At 39.4% G+C, this 17,565-nt stretch overlaps 1 protein-coding gene across 4 annotated transcripts in view; it reads left to right on the top strand.

Annotated features, from left to right (window-relative positions):
* Window positions 1-17,565, top strand: part of MAST2 (microtubule associated serine/threonine kinase 2) — a 253,329-nt gene that overhangs the window by 27,867 nt on the left and 207,897 nt on the right. For all 4 annotated transcript variants that reach the window (XM_023221482.1, XM_023221483.1, XM_023221481.1 and 1 more), the window contains exon 3: window positions 1,442-1,584. In XM_023221482.1, coding sequence (XP_023077250.1) covers window positions 1,442-1,584 — 143 coding nt within the window. The remainder of the gene's footprint in view (window positions 1-1,441; window positions 1,585-17,565) is intronic.

Genomic DNA, 17,565 nt, shown 5'->3' with positions numbered 1-17,565 from the left:
GAGTAGCTGGGACTACAGGCGCCCGCCACCTCGCCCGGCTAGTTTTTTTTTTGTATTTTTAGTAGAGACGGGGTTTCACCATGTTAGCCAGGATGGTCTCGATCTCCTGACCTCGTGATCCGCCCGTCTCGGCCTCCCAAAGTGCTGGGATTACAGGCTTGAGCCACCGCGCCCGGCCAACTTTCTTCTATGTCTTAATTTTCTTCTGCGGTTAGCTTTGCTAAATTGTTCTCCAAATGAATGGTATCATATTTTGTTGGCAGCAAAAACAAAAATATCCCCCAAACCCTTTCTTTACATCTTTACTACATTGGGTATTTTCATGACTAAGATTTTGCCAGGCACAGGAAGTGTTTTCAAGTGAGTCAAGTGATCATGATAAAGCCAGGGGAAAGTGCAGGGCATAATATTGAAGTTGAGTGAGTGAATAAGTGTGGAAAAGAGTTGAAGGAGATGAGGCCAGAAAGATAATCTGGATTTATGGAGGGTCTTTTTCATAATGCCAAAATGTCTGGCATAATTTCTTCAAATAGTAAGGAGCCATCAGAGGCTTTTAAGGAAGGAAATGACATAAACACATTTTTGTTGGTTAGATCATAAGCAAAAGTGTGAAGAATGGTGTGAAGAAGGGGAGAAATGAGACCTTCACCTCAGTTAGAAAGTCACTGCAGGCCGGGTGCGGTGGCTCACGCCTGTAATCCCAGCATTTTGGGAGGCCAAGGCAGGCACATCACCTGAGATCAGGAGTTGGAGACCCACCTGGCTAACATGGCAAAACCCCATCTCTACTAAAAATACAAAACATCAGCCAGGTGTGGTGGTACATGCCTGTAGTCCCAGCTACTCAGGAGGCTGAGGCAGGAGAATCACTTGAGCCTGGGAGACAGAGGTTGCAGTGAGCCTAGATCACTCCACACCACTCCGGGCTGGGTGACAGTGAGACTCTGTCTCAAAAAAAAAAAAAAAAAAAAAAAAAAAAATCATCTTTCATTGAGACTCTCTTTCATTGAGATTAAGGCAGACAGTAAACATGAACTGAGCACGTGGAGTCTGGTGAGAACAGAATAGATTCATTGTTTGCCTGCTGGAAACTTGCATCTCTAATGTTACATTGAGTTGATGAGAAACTATGTAGGCTAGAAGGGATTGGGAAACTCCTAGACTGCTAGTTTCGGTGTCAGAGTGGGAGGCTGGCATGTGGTGAATATTATAGAGAACATAAAATAGTTAATCCATTTCAGTGTTCCACTTGCCATTATCCTCACCACCAAGACAGTCACAATTTTTAATGGAGAGTTGGAAATCTTAATAGATTCTAAAATGGATGTGAACAATTTTACTTTGTATCAGTATGATTTTATCCACTTGATATCATTATATTTGTATTTTTTCATTCATTTATCATAATTACATGTATATTTTCCAAACTTTGTGTTTGAAGGTAAGCAGCTGCTCCCTTTGTCCAGCAGTGTACATAGCAGTGTGGGACAGGTGACTTGGCAGTCGTCAGGAGAAGCATCAAACCTGGTTCGAATGAGAAACCAGTCCCTTGGACAATCTGCACCTTCTCTTACTGCTGGCCTGGTAAGTGTTCATAAAGGTGGCGTTTTGCTCTATGAAAAATCCTTAATTGTCATTTGTCATTGCAACGTCTATTCCTTTTCCTTTTTCAGATTTGGAGAATTCAGTTTCCCAAAATGAAGTACGGAACAGAATGCATTTATTAATTTCTTTTTTTTTTAGAGATAGGGTCTTGCTTTGTTGCCCAGGCTGACTTTGAACTCCTTGGCTGTAGTATTCCTGTTGCCTCAGCCTCCCAAGTAGCAAGGACTACAGGTACATGTCGTGGCATCAGGCTAAGAATGAAATTTTTTTTTTTTTTTTTGAGTCGGATTTTTGCTCTTGTCGCCCAGGCTGGAGTGCAATGGTGTGATCTCAGCTGTCTCCTGGGTTCAAGCAATTCTCCTGTCTCAGCCTCCCAAGTCGCTGGGATTACAGGTGTGTGCCACCACCCCTGGCTAATTTTTTTGTATTGTTAATAGAGATGGGGTTTCACTGTGTTGGCCAGGCTGGTCTTGAACTCCTGACCTCAGGTGATCCGTCCCCATTGGCCTCCCAAAGTGCTGGGATTACAGGTGTGGGCCACCACTCCTGGCCTTAAGAATGAAATTTTAATTGAGTCTATTTTTTTTTTTTTTTTGAGATGGAATCTTGCTCTGTTGCCTAGGCTGTAGTGCAATCTCAGCTCACTGCAACCTCTGCCTCCCAGGTTCAAGCGATTCTCCTGCCTCAGCCTCCCAAGTAGCTGGGATTACGGCACCATGCCCCACTAATTTTTGTGTTTTTAGTAGAGACAGGGTTTCACCATGTTGGCCAGGGTGGTCTTGAACTCCTGACCTCATGATCCGCCTGCCTTGGCCTACAAAAGTGTTGAGATTACAGGCTTGAGCCACTGTGCCCAGCCCAATTGAGTGTTTTGATTGCCCTCTCATGCCGTCAGTGTCACTGGTACTAATTGTATAGTGAGGGTCAAGAAAAAGATTCAGTATGATTGTATCTTCAATGAGTAAATTTTCCTGGGAAGGAACATTCTTTTTGTCTTTTTTGTCTTTTTTTTTTTTTTCCTTTTTGTGGAGAACGGGGTCTCGCTGTATTACCCAGGCAGGTCTCGAACTCCTGGGCTCAAGCTATCCTCCCGCCTCTGCCTCCCTGAGAGCTGGGATTACAGGCGTGAGCCACCGCGCCCGGCCGGAACATTCTTTTTATAGAAATGATTCTAAATCTGGTAAAGTTATGCTGCTTTGGTTTACAGCTCTGTGGTATACATATTTAGTACATGAGGATAGAGAACATGTGTGGCACATCATGAGTACTTAAGTATATATGTAAGAATGAGGGCCAGGTGCAGTGGCTTACATCTCTAATTCCTGCACTCTGGGAGTCTGAGGCACGAGGATCGCTTGAGGCCAGGAGTTTGAGGCTACCCTGGACTGTTAACATAGTGAGACCTTGTCTCTACAAATAATATTAATAAAAAAAATTAGCCGAGGATGGTGGGGTGTGCCTGTGGTCCCAGCTACTCAGAAGGCTGAGGTGGGATAATCGCTTTAGCCTGAGCAGTTGAAGCTGTGGTGAGCTGTGATTGTGCCACTGCACTCTGGTGACAGAGCGAGATCTTGTCTGGGGAAAAAAAAAAAAGTCTTTTGTTTGTCTACGCTTTGTGTGATAGGCAGGGCCTTACAAAATTTAAGCTGTGTAGCCTGGGCAGGTTGCTTTGTTTTCTGCCTGTTGTTACAAATTATACCCTTTTATCCTCAAACTTGCTTTTGTACCAAAGGCACCCACTGGCTTTCTGCTCATCTCACACCGTTCACTCTATCCTTAGGTCTAGGCACACTACTAATTTGTAGGGTACAATAACAGCAACTTGTTACTATTAAAGTCTCATGTACACTTGAAAATATAAGCCTTTTGGGTCAACATACGTGGAGTAGAAAGTTTTGTCCATTTATTCAATATGGGAAGTGGGAGTGGAGGGGAGGATGTCTTCATGTAGCAGGTGAGAAGCTAATTTTTGGATCACAGGATATCCTGGTATTACCGAAGTTTGTGATTCTTAGGCCACAGAGAGAATCAGGATCATGTGTGGAAATTCCCACCTCTTTAATTTTTTATTTTGAAATTTTCAAATCTACAGAAAAATGGAAAGAATGGTACAGTGAACACCCATGTAAGCTTTACCTAGACTGACTAATTTGTACATTTTGCCATATTTGTTTTTTCTGTGTGTATATACATATTTTTTCCTGAAGCATTTCAAAGCAAGTCACAGACTAATTACGATGCCCCATCCTTAAGAATTTCTCCTAAGATGAAGGACACTCTCCTAAATAACTACAATATATTATCAGATCTAAGATGTTTAACATCTTTTTTTTTGAGACTGAGTCTCGCTCTGTCACCCAGGCTGGAGTGTAGTGGCACAATCTTGGCTCACTGCAACTTCTGCCTCCTGGGTTCAAGCGATTCTCCTGTCTTAGCCTCCCGAGTAGCTGGGATTACAGGTGTGCACCACTACGCTTGGCTAATTTTTGTAGTTTTAGTAGAGACAGGGTTTCACCATGTTGGCCAGGCTGGTCTCGAACTCCTGACCTCAAGTGACCCATCTGCCTCGGCCTCTCAAAGTGCTGGGATTGCAGACATGAGCCACCACGCCCGGCCACATCATTTTAATAGTAGCATCTAATAATATAAAGACCATATTGAGATTTTCCTGCTTGGTCCCAACATGTCTATTAAAGCCTCACCTGCTTCCCTTTTAACCTCTGGAACCTAAAACAAACAAACAAACTAGCAAAAATGGATGAGTGTACCCTCCTTGAGATTTTGATCCAGATGTCTGGGGTTAGTCACAAGCATCTGTATTTTCTTTTCTTTTTTCTTTTTTTTTTTTTTGAGACAGGTTCTCCCTCTGTTGCCCAGTCTAGAGTGCAGTGTCATGATCTTAGCTCACTGCACCCTCTACTTCCTGGGTTCAAGTGATTCTCATGCCTCCCGAGTAGCTAGGATTACAGGTGTGTGCCACCTCGCCTGGCTATTTTTTGTCTTTTCAGTAGTGGTGGGCTTTCACCATGTTGGCCAAGCTGATCTTGAATTGCTGACCTCAAGTGATCCACCTGCCTTGGCCTCCCTAAGTGCTGGGGTTACAGGCGTGAACCTCGCCTGTATTTTCTTTAAACTGTTACCCTGATTCTAACATGTACCTCTTTGAGAACTACTGCCACCATGGTACAGCTGAATATTCCACTTTAAGGTGGTATGTTGCAGAAGGGATTCCTGGACTGAGATTACTGGAGCCTAGGCCAAGTGAGCTAGAATATTCCTGAATTATTTTTTTTTAGTTAACAGTTTATTGTGATATAATTCACATATGATGTAATTCACCTACTTAAACTATACAGGTCAGTGTTTTTTGACGTATTTCACAGACATGTACAGCCATCACTGTAGTCAATTTAAGAATATTTTCTTTACTTTAGAAACTGTACTCTTCAGGTATCACCTCCTCATTGTTCCATCCCTGCCCTTGCCCCTGCACTACGTAACCATTAATCTACTTTCCACCTCTATAGGTTTGCCTATTCTGTATTTTTCATATAAAGCGAATGAAATATGTGGCCTTTTGTGGCTGCTGCTTCGACTTAGTCTGATGTCTTCAAGATTCATCCTTTTTGCAGCAAGTGTTCCTTTTTATTGCCGAACAGTATTTTGTTGTATGTATATATCATATTTTGTTTAGCTGCTCATCAGTTGATTCATTTCCTTCATTCTTCACCTTCATTTTCTAATGTTTATTGAGGGGATTTATCTGGGGGCTTATTTTTCCCATATATGTTGAAATCATGATCCTAATTAATGATTACCAGGGCATGTTCTAAAAAGGATCATATAATCATATGATATAATCATATATGTTCCTAGGGATGGAGAATAACTTAGGTGGCATCTTGTTCAAGATTACTTATTTTTCTTCTTTTTCTAAAAAAAAATATATAGAGTGGAAATCTGTTGTTAAAAGTGGGTTGTTTCTGCCTTTTGGCTATTATAAATAATAGCCAAATAATAATATTGCTATGAACATTCATGTACAAATTTTAATGTAGATATATGTTTTCATTTCTCTTGGACATGTATCTAGGAGAGAAGTTGCTGAGTCATATGGTAACTCTGTGTTTAATCATTTGAGAAACTTTGATTTCTCTACATCCTTGCTATCCTGGTGGGTGTGAAGCAATATCTTGTGTCTTTGATGTGCGTTTCTCTAATGACTCATGATGTTGAGTGTCTTTCATGTGCTTACCGGACATTTATTTGTCTTCTTTGAAGAAATGTCTATGTGGATTATTGGCCATTTTTAAAATGGAATATTTGTTTCTTTTATTATAAATTTGTAAAATAATTGTTTCTTTAGACCTGAATCCAATTTCTTCTCTTTCTCAGGGAACTGCTTTTTGTTTTCTCTTGTGCTTTTTTTTTCCTGAGCTACTTACCTACTGTAACTTCAAGCCAGCTCTTCTCTTTCCATTCTCCTGCCCGAAGATTTTCAGTTGAATATATTATGTTAGGTGGCACATTTGCTAGTTGATATTAAATGCCTATTTCTGCTTTGACCACCCATACTGGAATAAACCTCATTGTCTACCCTGCTTCTGACTGTGACATTTCTGAAAAATCTTAACTACAATGTATTCTCTTTGGAGTAATGGCCGTCTATAGTACATGGACCCAGCCTCCAAAGAACTTTTGGGTTAGCAGAACAGGATTCACATTTAACAGGATAACCATTTAAAAATAATAAAACATGACATTTACATAAATGTTGTATTGATTATGATTTAAATAGTAACAAAAGGGGACAAGAATTATACTAGTTATAATTATTGGGATGATAACTTGTAGGAGGTTAGACTTGACCGGAGTCTGGAGATTAGATAAGCAAAAGCCTTAAAGTTGCAAATATTTTAATTCTGAGGCCTTCTAGATGATGTTTTTATGAAGAGATTTTTGGACTTCGTCATTTTCTGGTGTCTATTGAGAGGATTTCTCAGAGGGCTTATTTTCCCCATATATGTAGGAACCATGATCCTAATTAGTGGTTCCCAGGGCATGTTCTAAAACAGATCATAGAATCATATTATTATATGTTCTTAGCGATGGAATAAAACTTAGACAGTGTCTTGTTCAAGATTAGTTATTATTTGTATTCTTAAAAATATATATGCAGTTAAAATCTGTTGTTAAAAGTGGCGTAGGAGAAAGACCTCTGCATTAGAAATCAGAAGACCAAGCTCTGATGCTGCTATGTGAATTTGAATAAACATATTGGAGCCTGTGTTTTTCTCATCTGTAAAATGAGGTTAATTCCTGCTTTGCTTTCTTCTGAGTATGTTAACTAGTATCTGCAGTTTTGATCTTTGCCTTCTGTATCTCTGATGCAAATCCACTTGGCTGTATCACCATTTCTAAGACTCACCCTACCTGTCTACTGTCTTTCTATCCCCCCAAGCCAGTTCTTCCTTGTTCATTCCGTCTTTTTTTTTCTTTCCATAATCGAAATTTTATTGGTAGTGTTGAGGATCAGTACACAGACATTTCCATTTGTTCACAGTTCTTAACATATCTACCGAAAATCTAAAAAGCCATGTATTGTAATTGTTTTTTAAAAAGTTATTCCAGAGACTTTCCAGCTTAAAATTTGGAGGCAGATTTTCCTTAGGAGGCCATCAAGTATCCTAAGGAAAGTACCAGTATTGTCAAGTGTTACATACATCCTACCAATCTACCAGTTCACAATTTAGTGGTATATATACTACATACTTAAATTTTCAGTCTTTTGCAGCACATTAACAAAGTTATCAGGAAAGTAAGACTACTTTGACTAAAGATGTTACAGAGTACACACATTTCTGACAGGGAGAGCCATGATCAGGGAGTGATTTTCATTAGGAAACAATTCTACTAAAAAACAGCGTGAGAATAGAAGTATTCTAAAATATTCAAGTCATGATTACCAATAACCATTCTAACATGATACTGTGATTATAGCAAACTGCTATAATCTTAAACTGAATTGGGAATATTTCTAACTGGAACAAAAGATAAGATATTCTGTTGAACATTTTATCATCAGTTCTCATGTTGAATATGACATGTCATTTTGGGTGCCATATTATTATTGAATTTTGTTGAGATGAGATTTTCACATAACATAAAATCAACCATTTTAAAGTGTACACTTCAGTGGCATTTTGTGCATTCACAATGTGTGCAGCCACCACCTTTATCAAGTTTTAAGACATTTTCACCACCATCCCTTGCAAAAAAATCCTCTACCCATTAAACAGTCCTTATTCTTTCCACCCTCATTCTAGCTCTGGCAACCACTAATCTGCTTTTTGTCTCTCTGGATTTACCTATTCTAATATTTCATATAAATGGAATCATAAAATATGTGACCTTTTTATGCCTGGCTTTTTTCACTTAGCCCAATGCTTTCACAATTTTTCTGCATTACAGCATGTATCAATACTTTATTCCTTTTTATGACTGAATAAGATTCCATTGGATGGATAAACCACACTTTGTTTATCCGTTTGTCTGCTGATAGACATTTGGGCTGTTTCCACCTTTTAGCCATTGTGGATAATACTGCTGTGAGCATTTGTATACATTAACTTGTTTTGAGTACTTGTTTTCTGTATTTTTGGGTATGTACATATACCTAAGAGTAGACTTGTTGGATGATACAGTAATTCTTTGTTTAATTTTTTGAAGAACTACCAAATTTTTGGTTTGCTACACCATTTTATATTCTTCCCAGAAATACATTAGGGTTCCAGTTTCACTGCATCTTGCCAACACTTTTCTGTTTTTTTGATTATAGTCATCATAGTGGGTGTTAAGTGGTCTCTCATTGTGGCTTTGATTAGTATTATACTTTAATAATATTTTAGAACTGTCTGTCAAGGTCACATGGAGTATGCTTTTAAAGGAAGTAACAAAACTCCAAGACTTTTCTTAGAACCTTTTCTCATCATTAAAAAGATTCTTACTTTAATTTATATTATTTTAGTTGAAAAGTAATCCCATCATTCTTATTTTTCCTTAATTTTCACAAGTTCAAAGAGGAAAAACCTATAGATGTTTGTTTTACCTACTTTCAGTGTTATAAAGAGATTCCAAATTCAGCACTTCCCCTTTCAGTATTACCTTTCTGCCGCTGTCGTTTTGCATTTTCTATTGTGAAAGGTGGAGATACCTATATCTATATGTCAGTTGGCTTTATTGAGGTATAGTTTACATAGAATAAAATTCACCCATTTTAAGTGTTCAGTTTGATGACTTTTGGCAGATGTATACAGTTGTGTCACCACCACCATGATTATGATATAGATATATAAGAATTACGGTATAGAACAGAACAGCATTCCCCAACCTTTTTGGCACCAGGGACTGGTTTCATGGAAGACAGTTTTTCCACGGATGGGTGGAGGGGGGATGGGAGATGGTTTCAGGATGAAACTTCCCCCTCAGATCATCAGGCATTAGCTTAGATTCTCATGAGGAGCGTGTAACCTAGATCCCTTGTATGCACAGTTCACAATAGGCTTCGTGCCCCTATGAGAATCTGATGCAGCGCTGCTGATCTGACAGGAGACGGAGTTCAGGCGGTAATGCTCACCCTCATGCAGCTCATCTCCTGCCATGTGGCCTGGTCCCTAACAGGCCATGGACCTGATATAGAATATGTCTGCCACCCCATGTTCGCTTATGTCCCTTTGCTGTCTGTTCTTTCTCCCCAGGCCCAGCCTTTGGCAACTACTGATGTGCTTTTTGTCACTGCAGTTTTTTCTTTTCCAGAATTTCATAGAATTGGAATCATACAGTATGTAGTCTTTTGTGTTTTTTTTCAATCTCAGAACCTCCTTCTGAGATTCATCCATGTTGTTTTGAGTATCAGTAGTTTGTTCCTCTTTATTGCTGAGAAGGGTTCCATTGGCATGGGTATACAGACTTTTCCATTCCCTAGTTAATGACCATATGGGTTGTTTCCAGTTTTTGCCTGTTAGGGAGAGAGCTGCTATGAAAGTTCATATAAGTTTTTTTTTTTTTTTTTTTTTTGGTGTGGAATATGCTTTTATTTCTCTTGGGTAAATACCTAGGAATGAGACTGGTGGAATGTTTATTTACCAGTGTAAATTTGTCTTTATAAGAAACTGCCAACCTGTTTTCTAAAGTGGCTATAGCATTTTTGCATTTCCACCAGCAGTTGCTCCACATCTTATCAGTACTAGGTATTATCTGTTTTTTTTTTTTTTTTTGAGATGGAGTTTCACTCTTGTTGCCCAGGCTGAAGTGCAATGGCACAATCTTGGCTCATTGCAACCTCTGCCTCCCAGGTTCAAGCCATTCTCCTCCCTCAACCTCCCAAGTAGCTGAGATTACAGGCGCATGCCACCATGCCCAGCTAATTTTCGTATTTTTAGTAGAGATGGGGTTTCACCATGTTGGTCAGGCTTGTCTCGAACTCCTAACCTCAGGTGATCCACCCACCTCAGCCTCCCGAAGTGCTGGGATTACAGGCATGAGCCACCACGCCCAGCTATCATTTTTAAAATTTTAGCCGTACTGGTGGATGTGTAGGAGTTTCTCATTGTGGTTTTAATTTGCATTTCTCTAATGACTAATGAGATTGAACATATTTTTGTGTGCTTATTTGCCAATTATATATATGTGTGTATATATATATATATATATATATATTTTTTTGAGATGGAGTCTTGCTCTGTTGCCCAGGCTGGAGTGCAGTGGCCGGATCTCGGCTCACTGCAAGTTCTGCCTCCTGGGTTTAGGACATTCTCCTGCCTCAGCCTCCCGAGTAGCTGGGACTACAGGCGCCCGCCACCTCACCTGGCTAGTTTTTTTGTATTTTTTTAGTAGAGACGGGGTTTCACTGTGTTAGCCAGGATGGTCTCGATCTCCTGACCTCGTGATCCACCTGCCTCAGCCTCTCAAAGTGCTGGGATTACAGGCTTAAGCCACTGCGGCAGACCCTTTTTTTTTTTTTTTTGAGATGGAGTCTCGGTCCGTTTCCCAAGCTGGAGCGCAGTGGCACGATCTTGGCTCACTGTAACCTCCGCCTCCCGGGTTCAAGCAATTCTTTTGCCTCAGCCTCCTGAGTAGCTGGGATTACAGGTGTGCACCACCATGCCTGGCTAATTCTTGTATTTTTAATGGAGATGGTGTTTTGCCATGTTGGCCAGGGTCTTCTTGAACTCCTGACCTCAGGTGATCCACCCGCCTTGGCTTCCCAAAGTGCTGGGATTACAGGCGTGAGCCACTGCGCCCAGTCAGCTATTTTCATATATATATTCTGTGATGAAATGTCTGTTCAAACCTTTTGTCTATTTAAAAAATTGGTTTTTTTTTTGTCTTGAGTTTCAGGAAATCTTTGTATATTCTGGATACAAGTTATATATCAAATATATGCCTTCTAAACGTATTCTCCCTGTCTGTGACTTACATTTTCATTTTCTTATCAGTGTTTTACACAAACATTTATATACAAAAAATGTGGAAATCTATTGTATCCCTGTATACTAACAATGAATAACTAGAAATCAAAACTTAAAAATCAGGACTGTTTGCAATAGTTTAAAAATATGAACTACTTGAAGATAAATTTCAGAAACCATTTGGAAGATCAGTACATTGAAAACTACAAAACATTACTGAGACAAATTAAAGAAGACCTAAATAAATGGAGAGATAAAATATTTTTGTGTATTGGAAGACTCATATCTTCCCTTTTTTTTTTTCCTTTGAGACAGGGTCTCACTCTGTCATCCAGGGTGGAGTGTAGGGGTGTGCTCTTGGTTCACTGTGACCTCTGCTTCCTGGGCTCCAGTGATCCTCTCACCTCAGCCTCCAGAGTAGCTGGGACTACAGGCACCATCACAGATTTTTTTTTTTTTTTGAGACGGAGTCTCGCTCTGTCGCCCAGGCTGGAGTGCAGTGGCCAGATCTCAGCTCACTGCAAGCTCCGCCTCCCGGGTTTACGCCATTCTCCTGTCTCAGCCTCCCGAGTAGCTGGGACTACAGGCGCCCGCCACCTCGCCCGGCTAGTTTTTTGTATTTTTTAGTAGAAACTGGGTTTCACCGGGTTAGCCAGGATGGTCTCGATCTCCTGCCCTTGTGATCCGCCTGTCTCGGCTTCCCAAAGTGCTGAGATTACAGGCTTGAGCCACTGCGCCCGGCCAGATTTTTTTTTTTTTTTGAGACGGAGTCTCGCTCTGGTTGCCCAGGCTAGAGTGCAGTCGCGCGGTCTCAGCTCATCGCAACCTCCGCTTCCCGGGTTCAAGTGATTCTCCTGCCTCAGCCTCCCGAGTAGCTGGGATTACAGGCACCTGCCACCATGCCTGTCTGATTTTTTATGTTTTTAGTAGAGACGGGGTTTCACCATGTTGGCCAGGCTGGTCTCGAATTTCTGACCTTGTGATCTGCCTGCCTCGGCCTCCCGAAGTGCTGATATTATAGGCGTGAGCCACCACCCAGCCACATCTGGCTAATTTTTGTAATTTTTATAGAGATGGGGTTTTGCCATATTGCCTAGGCTGGTCTTGGACTCCTGTAACTCAAGCCATTCTCTTGCCCTGGCCTGCCAAAATGCTGGCTTACAGGCATGAACCACCTGGTGCCCAGTCTAGGAAGACTCATATCATGAAGATGTAAATTTTCTCCATTAAGCTATAGATTTAATGCAATCCCGATAGAAACCCAGGTAGTATTTTCCAGAAAATATCAAGCTGATTTCAAACGTATATTGAAATGTAAAGGACCTAGAATAACCAAAACAATATTAAAAAGAAGACCAGAGTCAAACTTATGTTATGACTTTGTATAAAGGTACAGTAGTCAGGTCAGTGTGATTATTGGTATAAGGATAGATACATAGATCACTGGAATCAAATAGACAAATTTGCCAAGGCAATTTAATGGGAGAAAAGGTAGTCTTTATAGCAAATGGTGTTGAAACAATTCACATAAAAATATCAACCTCAATACTTCCCTCATGCTGTACAAAAATTAACTTGAAATGGGTAATTGACCAAATGTAAGAGCTTAAATCATAAAATGTGTAGAGGAAAACACGTTTTTGTGATTTTAGGTGGGGCAAAGGTTTCTTGGAGTAAAAAAAGCTTGACCTGTAAAAGGAAAAAAATTGGCTTTTATCAGAAAGAAAAAGTTTTGCCCTTGAGTATTTATTTTTAATGGGATGAGGACAAATTGAAGTGTATCTACAAAGGGGTGGAATGATGAGTAATACTTGTGTTAAAGAGTTATTAACAGATTTTATTGTCTGTTTGGATTTTAATACATATCACTACCTTCTACCTTTGGAAGTAGAAATCTAGAAGTCATAATGAATGTTCTTTGCATACAACTCCTGTGGGTTTACCCATTAATTTATACTTTTTTCATTTCTACTCAAGAAAATATATTTGAATGAAATCATTGTGAATGCCTTATACTTTACAGAAGTAAATACAAACTCAGGCTGTACACCTGTGTTCCACATCTTACTCCTGCCACTTAGTAATCATATGACCCTCTATAAGTCACTGAACCTCTTTAAGCCTCTGTTTTCTCATCTTTAAAATCAAAATAATGTTAAGACTTTCCTCATGGAGTTTTTAGGATGAAATGAGACAATCCATTTAAAATAGCATAGTGCCAGATTTGTAGTTAAATTTAGAGGCAGCCAAAAGCTACCTCCCTACATAGTGAACTATAATTTAATTTAATATATAAACTACCTGCAACCTAACCTAAGAGTATACTCTTGTAACAAGTAGCTGAGTCTCAGTCAAGCATAGCAGCCAAATTTTCAACCAGTCATATAGGCTGAATATTGCCAGAGCATATTCAAATAAGGCAAACACCTGAACTGCAGCCCATCAGGCTACTTCTGTATGTCATTTGTTTCTCTGTCCGTAAATATAGCCTACATGTATTGGGGGATGGAGCATTCTGAACTGCATTTGGTACTGAATGCTAAGTGGTTCATTAATTTCTCTGTTTTTTTGAGACAGGGACTTGCTTAGTCACCCAGGGTAGAATGCAATGACATGGCTCACTGAAGCCTGGACCTCCTGGGCTTGAGTGATGCTTCTGCCTCAGGCTGCTCCCTCCCTCACCTTTCCCAGTAGCTGGGGGACCACAGTTTTCATTTTCTTATTATTTGTAATGGGGGTTGGGGGTGGGGGTGCTCCCTGTGTTGCCCAGGCTGGTCTCAAACTTCTGGGCTCAAGCAATCCTCCAGTCTCCGCCTCTGCCTCCCAGAGTGCTGGAATTACAGGGGTGAGCCACCGCACCTGGCAAATCTGTTTTTTGTTCAATTAAGTCATTAAATTTAACTTGTCTCAGGTTTTTCATTTAACAGTTCTGAACAAAATGTGTATTTTTTTTTCTTTTTATGCCTCGGTACTTCAAGTAGTTATTAGTATCTGTGATACAGTAAGAAATATTGTATATATTTCTTAACATATGTATATATTTCTTCTGTATATATATAATTACCGTGATACGGTAAGGAATATATATATTCCTTATATATATAGCTGGGACCACAGATGCGTACCACCATGCCTGGCTAATTTTTTGACTTTTTGGTAGAGACAGGATTTGGCCATGCTCTGCTAGGCGAGGTGTCAGAACCCTAGCAGTGGAGAGTGGTTGGCTCACTGGTGGTGAAAGAATTTATTGACAGCAGTATAGGTTTAGAAAGGAAAGTTTTATTAGATAGAATGCTGCAGCAGAGTACAGTACAGTGCTTCATTCAGCAGGAGAGGACTGTGTTGCGGTGAATTTTCCTTAGGGGTATTTATGGACTTTAAAGCAGGGCCTTAGGGTAATTTGGACCGTATTAGTTATGTAGGCGATGATAAATTATTACATTTGTAGACTTTGGGTGCCTTAATGTCAGCAAGGGTTGCAAAATGAGTTTTGACATGCATGCATTCTGGAGATGTATAGAAATTCTAGTTACGTATAAATTTCTGGGAAAGAAGCCTGGTACCAGACACTGGCTTTAGATAATAGAGAAGTTTAACTACTTTTTGATTTTTCAGATAAGGAGTTTTGTCTCCAGATGGTCTACTTGATTGCCACGAGGAGATCATTGTATTCTTCTGTGTCGAACTCCCAGGTTCAAGCGATCCGCCTGCTTTGGCCTCCCTAAGTACTGACTGGGATTATACTGTACCTGGCTGGTACTTTTATTTGAAATTGAGAATACAGGAAAAGGAACAGATTTTGGGGAGAAAATTAATGAGTATGATTCTCAGATGATGACAGGTAATCTGGTGTACATATCCTTTTAAAAATAGTTATTGATACGAAATTTACATAACAAAATCAACCACTTTAAAGTGAACAATTCAGTGGCATTTAGTACTGGCAGATCTATTTTTCACAATACAACTGCCACCTCTATCTAGTTGCAAAACCCGTCTGTTACTTTACGTTTAAACCTCTTATCCATTAAGCCCTTTCTCCCCACTCCCCTTCCATGCAATTTGCATTTTGTCTCTATGGAGTTCTCTATTCTGGATATTTTATATAAATAGTATTATACATATGTGACCTTCTGTATCTGGTTTATTTCATTTAGCATAATGTTTGGATGTTCATCCACATTCTAGCATATATTGGTACTTTATTCCTTTTTTTGGTTGAATAATATCTTATTGTATGTGTCCAACACCACTTTTTATCTATCGATGAACACTGGGCTGTTTCCACCTTTTGGATTCTGTGAATAGTGCTGCTGTGAACTATACATGTACTTGTGTACTTGTCTTCAGTTCTTTGGGGGATATACCTGGGGTGGAATCGCAAAGAAATATGGTAATTTAACTTTTTGAGGAATTACCAAACTTTTCCATAATAGCTTACCATTTTACAGTTCCACTAGCAATGTACCGAAGGTTTCAATTTCTCTGTATCTTTGTCAACTTGTTATATTTCATTTAAAAAATTATTGTTTAATTATACTATCCTGGTGAGTATGAAGTGGTACTTCATTGTGGTTTTGGTTTGTAGTTCTGTAATGACTAATGATGTTGAGCATCTTTTCATGTGTTTTTTGACCATTTATATATCTTCTTTGGAAAAATGTCTATACAAGTCTTTTGCCCATTTGTAATTGAATTTTTGTTGTTGTTGAGTTTTAAGTTTGTTATGTATTCTGGGTATTAGACCCTTAGTTTTATGATTTTCGAATATTTTCTCCCATTCTCTGTGTTATCTTTTTAGTTTGTTGATAATGTCCTTTGAAGTTTAAAAATGCCCTTGATGAAGTCCAACTTATCTGTGTTTTTCTGTTGCTGCTTATGCTTTTGGTTTCATATCTAAGAATCCTTTGCCAGCTCCAAGGTCATGATTTACTTCTAGGTTTTCTTCTATGAATTTTATGGTTTTACCTCTTATATTTACTTCATTGACCCATTTTGAGTCAGTTTTTATATTCAATGTGAGGTAAGAGTTTATTTTTTTGCATGTGGATATCTACTTTTTAGGTATCCTTTCAAGAGTTAAATGTTCAGAGTACAGCATTAGCAGTTTAGGGCTATAGATGTGAACTTGGAAGCTGTGGATTAAATCACCATGGGAGAGAGTAGGGAGAAAAGGAATGTAGGGGAGCATGAAAAAATTACATGTGAAAGGATAGATAATGTTAGTGAAGTATTCAGCTTAGTTAAGAACTGCAGGAGTTTAGATAAAGTGCATTCACTTGAGAATTGCTGTCCTTTTCACTCTTGGTTTTTCTTTTTGTAAGAGGAACTTGTTTCTAATGCCATCTAGTGTCTTTTCAAAGGTATACGAGTAATGTTAAGAGGTTTTAAAATAAAACTTGTGAAATTTCATGAATCTTGAGCAGTATATTAGCGGTCTTAGCTTACTCTCAAGAGCATCCTTAAGAGAGATGTAAAAGAACACATTAATTACTTTGAACAAATTCAGAGCTGAATTTCATCTTGAATTGTTAAGCATTTTTTATCATCTCTTTTGTGTTAATTTGTAAAGAATTTAAGATACCTTAAAAATAGTGATGTCTAAATTTTTTTTTCTTATATAGACAGCCTTACTTTTTTGTTTTTGTTTTTGTTTCTGAGACAGGGTCTTGCTCTGTCACCCAAGCTGGAGTGCAGTGGTGCAGCCTTGGCTCACCACAACGTTGACCTCCTAGGCTCAAGTGATTCTCCTGCCTCAGCCTCCTGAGTAGCAGGGACTACAGGCGTGGGCCACCATGCCTGGCTAATTTTTATTTTTATTTGCTTATTTTAAAACTTTTATTTATTTATTTATTTGAGATGGAGTTTCACTCTTGTTGCCCAGGTTGGAGGGCAATGACGCAATCTTGGCTCACTACAACCTCCGACTCCAGGTTCAAGTGATTCTCCTGCCTCAGTTTCCTGAGTAGCTGGGATTACAGGTGCCTGCCACCATGCCCAGCTAATTTTTAGTAGAGATGGTGTTTCACCATGTTGGTCAGGATGGTCCCAAACTCCTGGCCTCAAGTGATCCACCCGCCTCGGTCTCCCAAAGTGCTGGAATTAGAGGTGTGAGCCATCGCTCCCAGCTTAATTTTTATTTTTAAACTTTTTGTAGAGATGGGACTTTACAGTGTTTCCCAGTTTGGTCTTGAGCCCCTGAGCTCAAGCAATCTTCCTGCCTCAGACTTCAAACTGTTGGGATTACAGTTGTGAGCCACTGTACCTGCCAAACCTGCCTCTAAAGAGGCAGCCACTGTACCTGCCTCTAAAATTTTAAAAGGCATTTAAAATACAAAAAATTTTTAGATAAATTGGTTGGTTGATTGGTGTGTAGTCCATTTTCTGCTGCTATGACAGAATACTCGAAACTGGGTAATTTGTAAGGGACCAAGATTTATTTCTTAAGAGTTCTAGGGGCTCAGAAGCCCAAGATCAAGGTACCAGCATC

This window comes from Piliocolobus tephrosceles, chromosome 1, assembly GCF_002776525.5.
Source record: "Piliocolobus tephrosceles isolate RC106 chromosome 1, ASM277652v3, whole genome shotgun sequence".
Classification (NCBI taxonomy): domain Eukaryota; kingdom Metazoa; phylum Chordata; class Mammalia; order Primates; family Cercopithecidae; genus Piliocolobus; species Piliocolobus tephrosceles.
The sequence above is the reverse complement of the archived record's forward strand: the minus strand, read 5'-3'. Positions and strand labels throughout refer to the sequence as shown.